This window comes from Hyperoodon ampullatus (genome assembly GCF_949752795.1).
Source record: "Hyperoodon ampullatus genome assembly, chromosome: 1".
NCBI lineage: Eukaryota > Metazoa > Chordata > Mammalia > Artiodactyla > Ziphiidae > Hyperoodon > Hyperoodon ampullatus.
The window spans coordinates 222119509-222139248 of record NC_136914.1 but is presented as its reverse complement, the minus strand read 5'-3'; the positions used below and the strand labels follow the sequence as shown (position 1 = coordinate 222139248).

General features: G+C 51.2%; 2 protein-coding genes across 3 annotated transcripts in view; one reads left to right on the top strand and one right to left on the bottom strand.

The window, feature by feature from the left end:
* The window catches only part of LHPP (phospholysine phosphohistidine inorganic pyrophosphate phosphatase), a gene marked incomplete at both ends in the record, with an annotated part of 137845 nt that extends 135775 nt beyond the window's left edge, over window positions 1-2070 (bottom strand). For both annotated transcript variants that reach the window (XM_079704854.1, XM_079704855.1), the window contains one exon: window positions 1946-2070. In XM_079704854.1, the coding sequence (XP_079560980.1) occupies window positions 1946-2070 (125 nt within the window). The remainder of the gene's footprint in view (window positions 1-1945) is intronic.
* A 14720-nt stretch (window positions 2071-16790) lies between these two features.
* On the top strand, window positions 16791-19469 carry NKX1-2 (NK1 homeobox 2; the record flags this gene model as incomplete). The annotated part of the gene is made up of 2 exons (XM_079716360.1): window positions 16791-17001; window positions 18745-19469. 2 exons carry the CDS (start codon window positions 16791-16793, stop codon window positions 19467-19469), a joined length of 936 nt encoding a protein of 311 aa, XP_079572486.1.
* Between the last annotated feature and the right edge of the window lie 271 nt (window positions 19470-19740).

The window sequence follows — 19740 nt, the reverse complement described above, 5'->3', positions numbered from 1 at the left end:
AAACTTTAAAAAATGTTTATAAGGCTTCCCTGGTGGCACAGTGGTTGAGAGTCCACCTGCTGATGCAAGGGACGTGGGTTCGTGCCCCGGTCTGGGAAGATCCCACATGCCGTGGAGCGGCTGGGCCCGTGGGCCATGGCCGCTGAGCCTGCGCTCCGGAGCCTGTGCTCCGCAACGGGAGAGGCCACAACAGTGAGAGGCCCGCGTACGGCAAAAAAAAAAAAAAAGTTTATATACAAAGTTACCGAGGGAAGAGCCTTGCTCCCATCCCTACCCCCAACCACCTAGTTCTCCCCAATCACTTGCCTTCCAGCTCTTCACAGGTTGAAGCTCTTCCCCCCAGTTTCCTTATACAAACACACCAGCAGGAACACATGCTTGCATTTCTGCCTCTTCCACCCAAAAGACGGCACAGTGTACATCCTGTCTTCACTGACAGCACGTCTACATGGCAGGCATGCTCGTTCTTTTTTATGCAGCATGGAATTCCGCTGTGTAGAAGGATAGACTGTAATACTCCCCTAGCGATGGATAGTTGAGCTGTTTCCAGTCTTTTGCTATTTTTCAAGGCACTGCCATGAAAGACCTCCCACCTATGTCATTTCTCGTGTATGAGGCAGTATGCTGATAGATAATGCCAAATGCATCTTCCACGAGCAATATAAGACGGGGTCTGCTTCCACAAACTCTCACCAAGAGAATGCGTTCCCAAAGTTGTGGATTTTGGCCAATTTTCTCAAATTGATGAAAAAAGGCATCTCAGGATAGTTTTACTTTGCACTTCTCTTATTCGAGTAAGGCTGAGCATCTTTCCTATGCTTTTCCTTTGTGTTTCTATTTGTTTTCCTTTCCTATGAGTTGTTTATATCCTTTGTGCATCTTTCTATTGGGCTGTTGATTTGTTGTTGTTGTCGATTTCTAGGTTTTGAGGCGTAGCTACAAAGGTATTCTCCTACTCCAAGATTTCAAAGGGAATCTCTCCTGTTTTCATTTACTTATATGGTTTCACTTTCTACATTTAAATGTCTTGAAAACATAAATCAGATCACACGACACTCCTGCCTAAAATCTTCAGTGACTTCTCATTGCACCCAGTATGGAATCCAGACAGCTCTCTGTGACCCTCAGGTCCCTGCCTGCTGTAGCCATGCTCACCCTCGCTAGTCCCGACTCGCTCTTCAGTTCCGAGTGCGTGCGATCTGCCGAGCTCTCCTCCGCCTCAGGCTTTGCAGCCACTGTCCCCTTCAGATGGAAGGCACTTCCTCCTCCACTTCACCCCATGCCCCCTCTTACCCTCTGGTTCTGCGATTCCAGTGGCAATTACAAAGCCCAGGGCCCAGTGGTGCCAACAGTGGTCCTGGCAGTGTCCTCTGTGCACAAGACTTGGTGGCAAGACGCCCTCCTACCGTCTAAGCAGACAGTCAAGGCAGTCCAACTGAATTACAATGCCAGCCACGTATGTAATTTAAAGTTTTCTGGTAACCACATTAACAAAGGTTAAAAGAAGAAGGTGGAATTAATTTAATATATTTTATTTAAGCTAACATATTCAAATTACTATCATTTCAATATGTAACCAATATAAAACAATACAATGAACTTTATACATTTTTTCTCACTAAGTCTTCGAAATCCGGGGTGGGTTGTACATTTACACCACATCTAAATTCAGACTTGCCACATTCCAAGCGCTCAAAGGTAAGGAGCGGGGCTGCCCTGTTGGACAGTGGCGCAACTCTAACCAGCAGAGGCCCGGTGCTCACCCAGGGACGCCGGATGCCTGGCACACCCGGGGGCTGCAGCGCGATTCTCCCGGGACCAGCCCTCCGCTCGCCGGGCGGGGCGGGGCCAGAGCAGCAGCCCCGCCCCGCCCCCCGGCAGCGGCCCACAGGACCCGGCTGAGCACAGCCCCGGGCGCTCCAGGCGGCCCGCGCGGCCCACTCACCTCGCCAGCGCCTCCACAGAGCCTGGGATCGGTGCGCCGCCGCCCTCACCGCCGTCGTACAGCACGCCTGAGATGTCGAGCAGCACCCCGCGCACGCCGGCCAGCCGCTCGCCCCACGCAGCCATTGCGTCTCTCCTGCACCTCGGCCCCAGCCGGCTGCTGGAAGCTGCGGCCGTGCTCGCCGCGTAGGGGTGCCTGGGAAGTGTAGTCCCGCGGGCGGGGCGGGGCAGAGCTGGTCCGGTGGGGCGTGGCCGGGCGCAAACCCGGCAAGACGGGCGCTGCTTCCCGACTCCCGAGTCACGCGCCCCCAAATTGGGAGCCTTTTCACCTGGAGATCAGTGGATAAAGGGTCAACCTCCCTAAAAATTAGAGCAAGGCAGATTGGGACGAGGAGGCAAACGGAAAAGTAACAAAAATTAAAGAGAACACGCAAGACCTTCATTGGTGTTTTCCTGTGGCCCGATGACACTCCTAAAAGCAATGGAGATAGTTGGGCCCACAGACTGGACAATGCTGCGCGCCTGAGAAGCAATGATAAGGTAACGAATCTCTAAAGACATGTCTGAAGTGTAAGCTATGATGCCAAAACAAGCTGGAAGAAAAATAAATGTTCAGGGACCGGAATTGTTCAAGAACTGATAAGATGGCTACTGACAGAAATATTATGCCATGAAAAAAGGAAGACTAGGTTACAACATGAAAAACGCTCATGATATAACATTGTGTGAAAAAGCAGAGGGACTTCCCTAGCTGTCCAGTGGTTAAGACTCGGCTTCCAATGCAGGGGGCGTGGGTTCCATCCCTCGTTGAGGAACTAAGATCCCACACACGGAGTGGTGCAGCCAAAAAAAAAAAAAAAAAAGCAGAATGCATGTATGTAGACCACTGCCTACAAAATAAGGCATAGGAATGGCTGAGAAGAAAATGGGAATATTGCAATGTGTTAGCCCAGTAAGATTTTGGATGAATTTTTACATTCTATTTAATGTTACATTGTTTTTGTAATAAATAAAAGTTGATAGAAAAGGGGAAGAGTTTCCTTAACTGCCCTTCTGACCCTTTCAAGTGTTTAAACTGAAACTTCAAAAAAATTGACTTCTAGGACTTCCCTGGTGGCACAGCAGTTAAGAATCCGCCTGCCAAAGCAAGGGACACGGGTTCGAGCCCTGGTCCCGGAAGATCCCACATGACGCGGAGCAACTAAGCCCATGCGCCACAACTACTGAGGCTGCGTTCTAGAGCCCACGAGCCACAACTACTGAGCCCGTGTGCCACAACTACCGAAGCCTGTGCACCTAGAGCCCATGCTCTGCAACAAGAGAAGCCACCACAATGAGATGCCCGTGCACTGCAATGAAGAGTAGCCCTGCTCGCTGCAACTAGAGAAAGCCTGCGCACAGCAACAAAGACCCAATGCGGCCAAAAATAAATAAATTTATTATTTTTTTAAATTGACTTCTCTTAGCCTGACTTAACTTTAAGGTTTCAAAAGAAGACCATATTAGGGTGGCCATTTTGTTTCAGGCTCTTGATTCACAGATGGAATGAAGAATTCATCAGAATATTAGAACTTTAACCCAGTTCAATGAATCATGCCTGTCATGTTGATAAGTTTACTAGGAAAACTGTGTACTCTGCTGATTTTACAGGAGAAATATAAAATATAGTTCCTGCCCTTTGCGGATTTACAATCTGGTTGGGGGAGAAATGAATGTGAGACCTCATTTTTTTTTTTTCTTTTTTTTTTTTTTTTGCGGTACGCAGGCCTCTCACTCTTGTGGCCTCTCCCGTTGTGGAGCACAGGCTCCGGACGCGCAGGCTCAGCGGCCATGGCTCACGGGCCTAGCCGCTCCATGGCATGTGGGATCCTCCCGGACCGGGGCACAAACCCGCGTCCCCTGCATCGGCAGGCGGACTCTCAACCACTGCGCCACCAGGGAAGCCCGAGACCTCATATTAGTCATGGTTCTTGGGCTTCCCTGGTGGTGCAGTGGTTAAGAATCTGCCTGCCAATGCAGGGGTCACGGGTTCAAGCCCTGGTCTGGGAAGATCCCACATGCTGTGGAGCAACTAAGCCCGTGCACCACAGCTACTGAGCCTGCGCTCTACAGCCTGTGAGCCACAACTACTGAGCCCATGTGCCACAACTACTGAAGCCCGTGCGCCTAGAGCCTGAGCTCCGCAACAAGAGAAGCCACCACAATGAGAAGCCAGAGCACCACAATGAAGAGTAGCCCCTGCTCGCCGCAACTAGAGAAGGCCCACACACAGCAAAAAAGACCCAATGCAGCCAAAAATAAATAAATAAAATAAATTTTTAAAAAAAATCATGGTTCTTAGCTGCAGACAATAGAAACTTCTCCAGCTAGAGGGGTATGTTTATACAAGGCATCAAGGAGCTTACAGGTTTCCAGGGGGACTGGGTAACCAAGCTCAGGTACTGCACAGCAAAGAGCCGTGCAGCTCTGAGAAATGCCCAATTTCATTGTTCCACTGAGAATACTGCCCCATCACTTGGCACTTAAGATGACAGGGACCTGATAGTACTGCCCCGAAAGAACCAAATCCACCCACCATACCTTCAGAGAATTCTCTCCACCTATGGTCACCATCTCACTTTCATCATGTCTGGCTTGGTGGAACCTAGTGCAACCTGCAAGGGAGTCTGGGAAATGCAGTGTTTGCATTCCAGATTCTGTGGTACAGGAACTGAGTGAGTCAGTCTGGATAATCTACCAGGATCATCATGAGCCATACATCCCCCATGTATTGAACTTCAACTCTGTAGGCTCAGTGGGTCCCAGGGTCCAAAAAGGTCTAAAGTGTGATCTTTGCCTTTGAGTCAAGACTGGGCAGAGAACAAGATGTACACTTTTAAGATTACTGATCAAACATGTGCAGAGTGCCAGTGAGTGACAGACACAGCCAAGACGATGGACTCTGTGGGCTGTGGAGGGCAGCTGTGGTTTCTGAGCAGAGGGGCAGCCTGAAATGGACCTTGAAGCATGGCTGGGCTTTAGCTTCATGCCAAAGAGGAAGAGGAGAAAGGGCACTTCTGCCTGTGGTGGTGAGTCCACGCATAGTTCTCCCTCTCCCATTAGCTGGGCATGACCTTGGGCAAATCACTTTCTATATCTAAGATTACGGAGACAGAATAATGGCTCCTTGAAGGTGCCCACGTCCTACTTCCCAGGACCTGTGAGTGTGTTACCTCACATGGCAAAGGGGACTTTGCAGATGTGATTAAGCTAAAGATCTGGAAATGTGACATTATCCAGGATGATCCACATGGGCTCGATCTGATCACAAGAGTCCTTATAAAGGAAAGAGGGAGGCAGGAGAAGAGTCAGAGGAGACATGACAACACGTCATGCCGAGGTGAGAGAGAGATTTGAAAATGCTACGCTGCTGGGCTTGAATATGAAGGAGCCATGAGCCACGAAATGCAGGCAGCCTCTAGGAGCTGGAAAAGGTGAAGAAATAGATTCTCCCCTACAGCCTCCAGAGGAATACAGCCCTGAGAACACCTTGATTTTAGGACTTCTTGCCTCTAGAACCGTAAGAGAACAAATTTGTGTTTTTTAAGCCACTAAGTTTGTGCTAATGTGTTACAGCAATAATAGGAAATGAATACAGAGACCCGAGTCTCTCACCTGAAGAATGACATGTTGGTCCAAGGCAACAGATCTCTCTAAGTGTGGGCTCAGACCTAACCCAAAAGTCCATGACCTTTCTTTGGATGTAACAGAAGAGCATAGTATAAGTTAGAGTTGTTTTGGCTGCATGTAACAGACATCCACCTATAGTTGCTCAACCAGATAGACTTACTCTTTCTCAAATATCAAGAAGCCAAGAGGAAGTCAGCCCTGGGCAGGTACAGCAGTTCCCAGGAACGTCAGGAAATAGTCTACTTCCAAATTTCTGCTTCACCATCCTTAGGCTTTCACATTCATGCTGTCAAGATGTCTGCTGTACCCCCAGGCATCATGTCTGCATTTCAAGAAAGAAAGGAAAGGAAAAGGGAAAAGGGCCTCTGACAACTGAGTCTTGCCCTTTATACCAGGAAAGACAAAAGCTGCCCCAGAATCCAGACCCAACAGATTCTTGTTTATATCTTTGGGGCCAGAGCTAGTCAAGCGGCACATTAACACTCCAGTGTTCAGGGATGTAAGAGCTTGGCCTCTTACATTTCCAATAACAAGTCTACAAATCATGTCTGAATTTCAGCTTAAATATGAATCCTTCCAATCCTCTTTTGCTGTAGTAGACGTGTGTAAAATCCTTCCAGACTTGCTTGTATTAGCTAGGACTCTTTGGTTGCCAGTGACAGAAACCCAGCAGCAAATGGCTTAAATTTAAAAGGAATGTATTGGCTCTTGTAACCAGTCTAGCAATGATGGCTTCCGATGTAGCTGGTTCTGAGGCTCGAATGGTGGAGTTCTGGGTCCTCTGACTCTCCATTTCCTGGCTCTGCTCTCTTCTCTGGGCTCACTTCCTTCTCCCCGTGTGGCCAGGCTCTCTCTAGGCAGTGGGGAGGGACGGCTGTGGCAGTTCCAGGCCACAGAGCCCTGGGTAAACCACATGGTAAAGAACATTTTCCTCAATTTGGCCTGATAGTTGCAGAAAGAACTCTGACTGGCCCTCATGTCCGTGTTCAGGGGGAAGAGGTACTGTGATGATGCAGCCTGACTTAGGTGCCGAGGAGGGGCACTTGAGTACAGCCTCACCACGGCCACATAGAATGGGGGAGGAATGCCCCCAACAAAAGGCAGTCTGAAAGTTTATGTTCTCACAGAAGCATGTGTTGAAATCCTAACCCCTAAGGTGATGGTTTTAGGAGGTGGGGCCTTTGGGAGGTGATTAGGTCATGAGGTTGGAGCCCTCATGATTGGGACTAGTGCCCTCATAAAAGAGACCCCCAGGACTTCCCTGGTGGTGCAGTGGTTAGGAATCCACCTGCCAGGGCTTCCCTGGTGGCCCAGTGGTTAAGAATCTGCCTGCCAATGCAGGGGACACGGGTTTGAGCCCTGGTCCGGGAAGATCCCACATGCCGCGGAGCAACTAAGCCCGTGCGCCACAACTACTGAGCCTGCATGCCACAACTACTGAAGCCCACGTGCCTAGAGCCTGTGCTCTGCAACAAGAGAACCCACCGCAATGAGAAGCCGGCGCACTGCAACAAAGAGTAGCCCCCGCTCAGCGCAACTAGAGAAAGCCCACACACAGCAATGAAGACCTAATGCAGCCAAAAAAAAAAAAAAAGAATCCAACTGCCAATGCAGTGAACACGGGTTCGAGCCCTGGTCCGGAAAGATCCCACATGCCACGGGGCAACTAAGCCTGCATGCCACAACTACTGAGCCCACGTTCCACAACTACTGAAGCCTGCGCGCCTAGAGCCCGTGCTCTGCAACAAGAGAAGCCACTGCAATGAGAAGCCCACACACCGCAATGAAGGGTAGCCCCTGCTCGCCGCAACTAGAGAAAGCCCATGCACAGCAACGAAGACCCAACGCAGCCATAAATAAATAAATAAATAAATAAATAAAAAGAGAGACCCCAGAGAGCTAGCTCATTCCTTCCACCATGTGAGGACACAGTAAGAAGTCAGCTGTCTGCAACCTGGAAGAGGGTTCCCTCCAGAACCCGAACATGCTGGCACCCTGATCTTGGACTGCCAGCCTCCAGAACTGTGAGCAATAAATTTCTGTTGTATATAAGCCACTGAGCCTGTGGTATTTTGTTTTAGCAGCCCAAAAAGACTAAGAGTAAGAAACCAGGAAGAGACACGGTGCAGGCAAGATTAGCATGTCTACTACCCGCAGAGACCCTTCATTCTGACCAAAGTCTGTTTTCCCTGGAAAGTGAAACCAGACCAAGGGAGGCCTACGTGAGCCAAGGAGTTCTGTCTTATCACGGTGGGCCTTAGTGAAAAAAAAAGTAGAGATCCATTGATCCAGAAGTGTCTCTCCAGCTTTAGTTCGCATTAGAATCACCTGGAGGGCTTATTAAAATACAGGTTTGGATTCAGGGGGACTGGGATGGGCCTGAGAACCTGCATTTCCAGCAGGATCCCAAGCAATGCTGATGTTGTTGCTCTTCAGATCTAGATCAGTGTTTCGCAAATTTTAAGGTGCATGTGACTTACCTGGGGGACATTATTACAATGCATATTCTGATTCTGTGGGTCTCGGGTGAAACCTGAGACTCTGCATTTCTAACAAGCTGCTGGGCCACAGACCTTCCTTTAAGTAACCAGGGTCTAGATTCTAGACTCCAGAATGACCTCTGGCAGCTCTGGTCATCTATGACTCTGTGATATTTTTTTTTGCTAAAATAATGTCACTTGGACTTTCTGGTGGTGCAGTGGCTGAGAATCCACCTGCCAATGCAGCAGACATGGATTTGGTCCGTGGTCCAGGAGGATCCCACATGCTGCAGAGCAGCTAAGCCCTTGAGCCACAACTGCTGAGCCTGAGCTCTGGAGCCCACGCGCCACAACTACTGGAGTCCGCGTGCTCTAAGGCCCGTGCTCTGCGACTGCTGAAGCCCGCACACCTAGAGCCCGTGCTCTGCAACAAGAGAAGCCACCGCAATGAGAAGCCGGTGCACCACAACGAAGAGTAGCCCCCGTTCGCGGCATCTAGAGATACCCCGCGTGCAGCAACCAAGACCCAACGCAGTCAAAAAAAAAAAAATCACTTTGCAGAAAGACAGCACATCCAGGATATTGCCCTCATACGTGCACGTTGTTAACAGAGGGGCTGATTGTCGAAGTTGTAAGTGATGCTCCTGGCCTGCTTCTCCCCTACTTCCGGTGGCTGCTCGGCAGGGTCTCCGAGCAGACAGTGAGGGGAGGCTCAGGCTATCTGCTCAAGTGCTTCTGAGCCACCTGGGCAAAGGTTTGTGGGAGATGATAAAGTGAGTGACACTTTCCCAGGATTTCCATGTTTCTTCAGCCTTTCTTTGGCCATGGAGCCTGTTCCGTGTTTGTACAAAGGGTGGGGAGCTCGTGGCTTTAAATCAGTCTCTGAGTTCTTAGGATCTGGCATTAGACCCTCAGTACACTCCCATGAGAGGCTTGTTCGTTAATAAGGTGTGGGCAGTGGTAAGGGGGAGCGGCAAAGCTCTTGTCCTCAGAGGCTATAGCAACAGTAGAACCTTCACCACCCCTAGGCCTGAGTTCTTACGACAACCGTAGAAGACCTGTAGCTGCAGGAGACCTGTGGCCTTTGGTTCAGGAATGTGGCCATTGCCGACCTGTAGCTGGGTGAAAGGGGAATAAATCACCTCTTTCCTCACATCTCTTCTGTCCCTGCAGTTTTCTTTTGCAAAGAGCACGGTTGCCCAACATAAAAGCATAAGGTGAGCAACAAACTCATGGGATTTCCCCTGAGGAAGTTGGATCCACTATAAAACTACATCCATAGCTAAACATTTCTGGATCTCATTCTTATTTTCAGCTCAGTCTGCACCCCCTCTTAAGGTGTGGGGTTTCCAATCTATCTTAATCAGACTGAGGAACGTTGGGTTTATGCTGTTAGGCCACAGTTTATTCCTTTCAGCTCTTCAACCTGCTAAGTGCCAGGTGCTAACGGGCACAAAGACAAATGCTGTGTGGCCCTGGCTTCAGGACAGTCTGAGGACCAGGCAGTCTGTATGCCAGGCAGGGTTCTTTGACCCCAGCTAACTGAATTCCAAAATGGGGGCAGGGGCAGCAAGGGGAGAGTTGGGAAGGCTTTAAGGCAATTTACAGAAGCAAAGGAAATGCTCAACAACCAGACCTCAGAAAGTACCAGAACCATCAACTCCAGGAGTGGGAAATAGCAAACGGTTTCTTTCAGGCCTTGCTGCTAGGATGAAGTGGCCCCAAGCCAGTGTCAGTCACTCTGCTTCAGATTCCTGCGGGAGAGAGCATGATTGGTCCTGCAGGAGGCCACTCCCACCCTGGGGCCCTTGATTGGCGATCCCACCACTACCACATGTAAGGGGGATATCTGAGCAAAGTCAAATTACCAGTACCAGAAAAGGGGATGAGGATGCCGATCCCGAAAAGCAAGAGATGTCCACCCGGGCTGGATGGAAGCCCACTGCCCACTCGCCAGGATCCAAGGGCTGGCCAGGGTCTCTAAGAAGGTAGCATGCATGGGCAGGGGACCCACACACATCTTACCCAGAACCTAGCCTGTCCAGGGACCAAGGCTGCACAAGCAGCTGGAACAGATAGTGAAGAGCCTGGCATTCAGTGCAGAGGTCTTTAGTCTTCACCCCACGAACCACAGTAGCCATGGAAACACCAAAACAGTGAAGGTGGGGTCACTTGACATATGCATGGCTGGAGTGGCAAACTTGTGACCCACAGACCTGTTTCTGATGGCCTGATTTTCAACACTGTGAATTGATTACCAGCATTGGAGATGTCACGTAAGAGTTCAGATTTCCGGGCTTCCCTGGTGGCGCAGTGGTTGAGACTCCGCCTGCCGATGCAGGGGACACGGGTTCGTGCCCTGGTCCAGGAAGATCCCACATGCCGGGGGGGAGGCTGGGCCCGTGAGCCATGGCCGCTGAGCCTGCGCGTCTGGAGCCTGTGCTCCGCAACGGGAGAGGCCACAGCAGTGAGAAGCCCGCGTACTGCAAAAAAAAAAAAAAAAAAAAAAAAAGTTCAGATTTCCAGTTTCTCTGAGGCAATGTGGAGATCTGGCAGCACTGATCAGCCTTCCTGCAAGGGCACCACCCACCAGCTGGAGCAGCAGCAGCCCTTCAACGTGAGTCACAGGTACTCCAGCCGGCCAAGGTCCCCGGCCAGCTGGCTTGCTCATGGAGGCCGAGGGCTGGCCCTCCGAGGGCTGGAGTTAGCATAGCCATGTGAGGTGAACAGCCTGCTGGGGCAGCAAGGCTGCAGGCAGGGAGGCCAGGAAAGGAAGATTAAAGGCATCAATAACAAAGGATGAAATGATGCCATTTGCAGCAACATGGATGGACCTGGAGATGATCACACTAAGTCAGTCAGACGGAAACAGACAAACATCATATGATATCACTTGCATGTGGCATCTAAAATATGATACAGGTCTTCCCTGGCGGTCCAGTGGTTAAGACTCCGCACTTCCACTGCAGAAGGAGCGGGTTCAATCCCTGGTCAGGGAACTAAGATCCCGCACGCCATTTGGTGTGGCCAAAAGTTTTAAAAAATAAAAATAAAGGGGCTTCCCTGGTGGCGCAGTGGTTGAGAGTCCACCTGCCGATGTGGGGGACACGGGTTCGTGCCCCAGTCCGGGAGGATCCCACGTGCCACGGAGCGGCTGGGCCCGTGAGCCATGGCCACTGGGCCTGTGCGTCTGGAGCCTGTGCTCCACAGCGGGAGAGGCCACAACAGTGAGAGGCCCACGTACCGCAAAAAAAAAAAAAAAATCTATATCTATATCTATATCTATATCTATATATATAAAATAAAATAGGATACAAATGAACTTATTTACAGAACAGAAACAGACCCACAGACATAGAACACAAACTTATGGTTACCAGAGGGGAAAGGAGGTGAGGGAGGGATAAACTAGGAATTTGGCAGGAGCAGATACAAACTACTATATATAAAATAAATAAACAACAAGGTCCTACTGTATAGTACAGAGAATTATGTTCAATATCCTGTAATAAACCATAATGGAAAGGAATACAAAAAAATATATATATATCTGAATACATATATATCTGAATCACTTTGCTGTATACCAGACACACACACAGCATTGTAAATCAACTATACTTCAATTAAAAAAAAAAAAGATTGAAGGCGTGACATTTGGGCACAGAGGTGGGGAATAGAGGACTTTGTCCCCTGCCTTGCAGGAAATCCCCCAAGAATGATAGATCCTACAGGTCTCCATTCACCCGGGAAGCAAGTGCTTCATTTACTTGCCAAGCTCTACCTTTCTCCCTTGTCTGTATTCTGCCTGTGCCTCTCTTTGTACGGTATGAACATGGCGTGTGATGCTCGTGGTCAGAAAGAGCCTGCATTGTGTCCCTGTTCCTTCTGTCTCCGTCCTTCCCCAAGTCTCTCCTCATATGTCCTCAGCTTGTCACTTGGCATTTTCCCCCCATTCTCTTTCTCCCAATGACATGTCTCTACTTTTCCAGATGCCCAGAGCAATTTGGTTTGCCTGGCAATTCCCTTCTCTTGGGTTTCTCCTGGGAATATCTTAAAACGTTAGAAACCACTGAATGTAACAGCTTCCAAAACTGCATCCCAAACCCTGCACCACGGTATCCTCCCAGGCAGTGCCTGGGCTCTAGTCATTTTCTCAGAGGTCCTTTTCCATATCCCATTTCTGTGTGTAACTTTGAAGGAAAGCCGTTCGATAAATGTCTACAATTGGACTTCACCCTGGGGCAGGAATGTGACTTCCTTGAAGAGAAGAACTTTACTGAACCAGGCTCTGAAATCTCACTTCCCTGTTCAAATCTCAACTTCACCACTTCCTAGCTCTGGGGTCGTGGGCAAACGTGCTCTTAAGCTTGGTTTTCTCGACTGTAAATTGGGGATATAATAGTGCCTGCTTCATGGGGAGGGTTAAATGAAATAACCCCAAATAAGCAAAAGCTTAGCCAAGTGCCTGGTCCAGAGCAAGTGCCCAAGAAAGAAGAGCAATTATTGTGAATACTAATTGTCGCTATCAGGACAATACCCCCTCCCATTGTTTTCTCACCTTCTTTGATGCTTCCTCCAAATTTCTGAAATAAAGAAATTGATTGCTTTTTTAACCTGTTGATTTCCAAAAAGAAATACTGATTTCTTAAAGCAAGATATATTAAGTAAACATATTTATTTGGGTTGCAGACTGGGGACAGGTGGGAAGGCTACACTTTGAGCTTTCACAAATCAAAGTCTCCGAAGTAGGTTTTTTCAGAGGAATACTTGCTCTGCTTGGCAGCCAGAGTTCAAAGCCCTGGGGGAAAATGGTAAACTAGCCTTTAACTGTAAATGAACTCTCCAGCAAAGAGGTACAGAGTCAAGTAAACATTTAACAACTGATTCTGCTGCTGCCAGTAGTTTCTTCTTAACATCCAGTGCCTCACCCCTCCCATTCTGCAGCCAGACTTCAGTTAAAGAAGTATGCGGTTCACTACTCCCCCTTTGTCACCAAGATGTGCCTTATGAAGCTGTCTCTTGGCATTAATGTCCTACCCCGTGGGCTGGCCCAAACTGCAGGGTTTTACCTAGAGAATTTAAGTTGTATTTTATTTCAGGAGCATAAGATTTTATCTAAGGTGCTTTAACACAGCTCCCCCTGCGTATACTGCAAATTCTCTCCATTGCTAACACTGTTCACGGCTCGGGCAGCAGCTTCTCAAGGCTGTGCTGGAATTATAGGCCACTTTGTTTGTGGAATAGCTCGGGAAGCTTGGCACCATTGATTTGCATCAGTGCCTCCAGAATAGACTTTGCCTTCTCCTTAAAGATACTATCTAAACTGTGAAATTCATTAAATAGCCCCAGAAATGGATCAGGTTATTTAACACGACATCCCTAATGGCGCAATATCTCAGCTGTCTGCACAGATAGTGAGCATTGTCTTGGATAGTGTTATCAGCCCAGGACACCCGCTATGAATATTGATCCCGAGCTTGTTACAGCCATCACTTGCCATCAGGGCAGGTCAGGGATGGAACCCACCTAGCATCAAAGCAATTTAAAGACAGCACTCAGGCGGAATTTTAATGCCCACGCCGAAAACACAAATCAACTCCATGCACAGGGGGAAAGGGGCTTGCTGGCTCTGGATCTCCTTATTATATAGGAACACCTTGTGTATAAATACACGCACGAGGACGTTAGCAAGTCAACCCATCTCCAAATTGTTCCCATATGAAGTCTCACTGCCTTCTAGTCATTTACAAAGCAGGTGGCCAGAAACACAATTCCCCAAGGCACTCCCTCCCCTCACCAAATTGAAGAATTTAACCTGTTCTTTGGGTGGGGTGCTTCTCTTTAAGTTGGGTGAATAAGAGGGAGCATTTTCTATTCCTGCAGTGTTGATGGGCGACACCGCGGTGTTTCTTGTGGCATCTGTCTCCAGATGCCAAGTCCTGAGTGCAAGGGTTCACATAACCTTGTGCTGCACTGAACACACATATCAGACATAAAGGACAAGGAAAAAAGAAAGACAACTAATAGGAGTTCTGAAAGATTCACAGTCTTAAAGCACATGGCCTTTATGTGCTCTTGACTTTCCAATTTGTTGCTTCTACTCTTTCCGCTCCTTTTCTGTATTTAACACCTGTGGACCTCAAAGGAAAAATGATTCATGTTATTTGAACAAAGTTTTTGGAGACAATTGATAAAGTGAAATGAAAATGACCCAGGTTTGGCCTGCCCTGGCTTCTGCGCCTTACATGTCACTCTGGTTGGGAGCATTCGGTGCCCTCTGGAATGCCAGCCCACCTTCCTGTGAAAGTGGTTTCAATATTTCTTACAGAACAGATAAGAAGAGGGACCATGAGAAGCCAGAAACGTCCATTCTGGAGCTCCCTTAAAGAGATCTATTTCTAGCTACATTGAAGAACCTAAATCTGAAAAAATATGAATGTGGGTGGAAAAATGTAAAAGGGGACTGGGATCAGTGGGGAGGGAGAAAGAAAAGAAAGATTTTTAAAAAAATTTTATTTTGTTGAAGTATACTTGATTTACAATGTCATATTAATTTCTGCTGTACAGCAAAGTGACTCAGTTATACATATATACATTATTTTTCGTATTCTTTTCCATTATGGTTTATCACAGGATATTGAACACAGTCCCCTGTGCTATACAGTAGGATCTTGTTGTTTAAGAAGGTTTTTTTTTTTTTTTTTTTTAAATCAAGTGAGAACTGGGTGAGAAAGAGTTGTCAAAACAAAAAACAAAGTACCCTATCTGTGATCTGGAAGGTTCTGTGATTGGTAATCCAGGGTCCTGGGTACCACGCTTTAGTGCCATGGCCACCTGCTTTGGTTTTCCCAAGGCCCACATTCCCTCTGATGGGAGGTGGTCCATGGGGCTTGGCCAGGGCACTTCCTGTTCTGATTTCCTTTTAAAAGCACAATCCATCTCTGCTTTAGGACTGAAGCTGGCTTGAATTTCGGCAGGGCTTTAAAGTCCCCAGGGAATACAGTGGCCGCCTCTGGGAGGGGCCACGAGGTTTGAATGAGAAAAGCTCCTAGAAGCTGGCCTGTAAGACCTTCTCTACAATAACGGAGGGGATTAACAGCACACGCCCCTCCCTCCTCCCCCACACACTTCAGTGAGAAGGTTTCCCCTCCCCTTCCTACTCCTACCTGACCGGACAATCTTAATTGCCAAGTCATTGTTTGGAAACCCCATGGGGCAGGGAAGAAAGGGACAACAGCCTTAGAGGTAGTTCTGGGCAGAGGGGTAGGAGAAGCCTCAGAATCTGCCGCTGAGATAAATGCTTAGCGCTCAGACTTCTCCCCAAACAACAAAAGGGAAAAAAAGAATGTTAAGAAGGGCCTGGCTGGTGGAAGCTTCCCCGAGGACTGATGTGCACCATCCCACGGGACTTGGTGGGGCAAATGGAAGCTTTTACAATTGTCTCTGTTCTTTGACCTTAAATCCAAACCAGGCAAACATCTTTTAACCTTTTTCTTCTTGGGGCTAGGGGGAGGGGAGTATGAGGGTCAAAGATGCAGCCTGATTCCCAGAGACCCAATATCTGTGCACATGATCAAATCTGTGACTCTGAAGAAGCCCTGAAGGGCATCAGGCATTGCGCTTGGCGTCTCTGCAGGCCAGGGCAGCCACCCTCACCTGGCTCACCTGCCCTCACCAGAGCATCTCACCTGGCTCACCTGCCCTCACCAGAGCATCTCACCTGGCTCTGAGACCGCAACCCGCAAGGTTTCCAAAGCGTCAAGTCATCTTCGTGGGGGCTCAGACATCTCTCCAAAACCCCTGCTGCCCTCTGACCTCCAGAGTGGAAGGGAAAGCCTCTGACACAGCGCGGGACTTTCTTTCGTTATTTCCTAGCGAGCAGGACGTACTGAAAAGAATAATGGTCCGGGAAAGAAGCCCTGGGTTCGAATCCGGACTCTGTCACCAACTAACAGTGACCCTGGGCAACGTCACTTCTCATTTTTGAACCTTAATTTCCTCATCTTAAAGCTGAGATAATAGTCTTGCCAGGCCACGCCCACCTACAGGGATGCTCAGAGGATCAAACGAGATCGCGCAAGTCTAAGGGCTTTGTTAACTGTAAACTGTGAGAACATGAGGGCTTTTAAATCCGAGGTGATCAGGTCTGAGGCCATTGCCGTGATTCACTGGCGAAGCAGGAGATGTGCTGAGCGTTGCCTTGAAGTAATCAGTGCTGGCCTCAATTGCATCTCCAATTCAAAGGCGGGTGCACTGGGGGAAGGGTGCAAATCACAGCCCAAGTCTGGGTGGGTGTATTGGGAGGATCTCCGGGACGAAAGCGTCCGGACTTCCCTCCCTCGCGCACCCCGAGTTCCCGCAGGTTGGGCGGAGGAGCGCTGAGCCGGCGGCGCTGTCCCGGCGGGAGCGCGCATCAGACTCACCAAGGCGCCCCCTCGCCGAGGCTAGAGGTCCCCGAGCCTTAGTCTTGGGGCTGCTGCGAGCGCGCCCTGCACTTGGAGGGGGCCTGGGCAGCCCAAGTGCCAATCCGCGCTCAGCCCCCCGCGGCTTCTCCACGCCCCCCTCCCCAGCTTCACTTGGCCGTCCCGACCCTCCTACCGGCTGAGAACTGCGGCCGAGCCACAGCCGAAGGCAAGCCCGAGCGCGGCCATCCCGGACTCCGCGCCGCCGGCCTCCGGCCCGCGGGCGGCGGGCATGCTGGCATGGCAGGACGGCGGGGCCAAGGCGGCTCCCTCCCACCACAAAATCTCCTTCTCGGTTCTGGACATACTGGACCCTCAGAAATTCACCCGCGCTGCGCTCCCAGCCGTGCGCCCTGCTCCCCGGGAAGCCAAGAAAAGTTTGGCAGAGGCCGAAGCAAGGAAGGACTCCAGCCGGGACCCGGCCCCGCAGCGAGAGACGCCTGGTAAGGATGAGAGGCGGCCTCCGGCCCCGGAAAGCCCCAGCTTACATGATGCGATGGGAAGGTGGGAGGGAGAGCCGTGGATCGGGTGAGTAGCCCTTAGCGGCGTCTTCCCCAAGGGGAGAAGGCACACAGGACCAGGCATGTAATTAAATTGACGCAGAAAGGGGGCCTCCAGCATCCTGGGTCAGGGATTTGTCACCGAAGCCTGTCCCTGCTCACCCGCCAAGCAAGCAAGGACCCCAGCTCTGATTTACTCGCAGAGGAAACTCTTACCCAGCGCCCACCTCGTCCAGGCTCATTCATTTATTGGGCATTTAATTGTCCCTTATGTGCCAGGACCTGGGCTAGAGACTGGGATAAAAGTCAGCAAAAACTTCGAAACCTGCGAGGTAGACAGCATCATCTCTCCATTTTCTGGATGAGGAAGCTGAGGCTGAATCATGTGTCCGAAGTCTTAGTAGGCAGTGAGGTCCGGTTTTCGCACCCAGGGCCCACTTCCAACCATCCAGAGACAGATGCAGAGACTCCGCTGCCACGCACGCTCACTCTCCCCAGACCAATCGTTGACTGGGCTGGGGCCGGAGTGGGGTGGGGTGACGGGAGGCTGTTGGTCGTTTGTCCTCGAAACCCTTTTGATTTAACCCCTAACTCTGGGAATTCCTTGGCGGTCCAGTGATTAGGACTCCACCTTCCACTGCAGGGGACATGGGTTCGATAGGATCCCACAAGCCGTTTGCGGCAAAAACAAACAAACAAACAAAACAACTCCTAACTCTGGAGGACACCTGATGATGGGGGTCCAGGAAAGTTTGTGTCTGAAAGGAAAGACAAAAAAACAGCAGGACCCAAGCTGGGTGAGGCGTGGGCACGAGGTTCCCTGGAAGGACGCCAAAGATCGGGGGCTCAGGTCAGGGAGAGGCTTGAAGTCTCGGCAGCTCCCCCGCTTCCCTTCGCCAAGTTTAGCGGTGATTGTCTGGGGCTCTGGGCGCCTCTGGCGGCTGCGCTTGGGCTTGGGCGGTCTGCCTGGTAATTGTTCGCATCGCCCCTCGCAGGGGCCGCGCTCCCCTTTCCCCACCCCCATGATCGATATTCTATTACTGGCGCCTGCATATCTCCTGCCCGCAGCTTGCAGGTACCGACTTCAAACCCCCTTTCCCTGTCTGATCCTAATATTGTTCGATTAAAACTTACCTTTAATAGATGACATCTATCGATCCGGCCCCGCACAAATCTGAAACTCTATTAACACGGCAGGAGAGAGAAGATGGGAAAGAGGGAATTTCACTTTAAAAGGGAGGAGGGGGCGCTTAATAACTTCTTTTTTAATTGCTGGCAGTTCCAGGCCAAAATAGGCTTCTAGGGACTGGGGAGACAGCCCCAAACGCGCTTGACATATAGATGTCTTAATGTACAACGATAAGGTTGTCCAATAAGGTTGTTATTTTTTCTTAATGTGGAGTGCCACTCATTCATTCGAAATACACTTCTCGGACGCCTACTAAGTAGTAGGTGGGTGAAGAGAAAGCGGGCGCTGCAACCCTAACTCCCACCTCCTGAAAAGGGCTTGCAACTAAGAGCGGTCGTGGGGGTGAGGGCAGGGAGCGCAATTCCGGAGAGGGTCAGGGCTGGGCTCTGGGTTGGGCGGAGAGAGCTGCCTGCTCTGGGGAGGACGAGGACCAGGTCTGGGGACCAGGACCGGCCGTGTAGTTCCGGGCTTCTGATCACCGTCCCCTTCTCCCCTAGATGCTGCGGGCCGAGGCGCCGGCTTGGCGTCCCCCCTGGAGGGCTCGGAGGCGGAGGAGGCGGAGGAGGAGGACTTGGAGGACGCAGGGCGGCGGCAGCTGCGGGAGCGGACTGCGCGCCTGCAGGAGGCCCTGACGCGCTCCCCCGAGGCCCGGGCCGCGGCATCGGCGGCGGGGGAGAGCAGCGCGGGCGGCCTCGCGGGCTCCCCGGGCTCCCCGCGGCCCCGGCGCCGGCGCTCAGAGCCCAGCTGCTCCAAGCCGCGGCGCGCGCGCACCGCCTTCACCTACGAGCAGCTGGTGGCCTTGGAGAACAAGTTCCGGGCCACGCGCTACCTGTCTGTGTGCGAGCGCCTGAACCTCGCGCTATCGCTTAGCCTCACTGAGACTCAGGTCAAAATTTGGTTCCAGAACCGCAGGACCAAGTGGAAGAAGCAGAACCCCGGCGCTGAAGGCGCGGCGCAGGCGGGAGGTGGCGCGCCCCAGCCTGGGACTTCGGCGGGGGCTGGCGGCGGCGGCGGCGGCGGCGGCGGCGGCGGGGCGGGGGCCAGCCCGGGTCAGCTGGGCCCGGCCGCGCATCCTTTCCAGACTTTCCCTTCCTACTCGGCGGCCAACGTCCTCTTCCCGGCCGCCGCCTCCTTCCCGCTGACGGCCGCCGCCGCCAGGGGCTCCTTTGCGCCTTTCCTCGGGCCCTCCTACCTGACCCCTTTCTACGCCCCACATCTATGAACCCGGAGGCCCTCGGGCCCCACTTCGTCCGGATTCACGAGTGATTGGCGTGGACTTGTGGTCCCCACCCCACGGAGGGGCGCCAACGCGTAGGGACTGCCCCCTCCTGGTGCGCGGGTGTCTGCGCGCCCCTTCCCTTCCCGCTGCCGGGAGGCGCCGCCAGAGGGCAGGGAGAGGCCGCCCGCCGACTGCCCGCCGCGCGCCTCCCCGCCTCGCTGAACCCTTGAATTCACGCGGTCCACTAAAGAGGGTCAAGGATCTGCCATCTTTA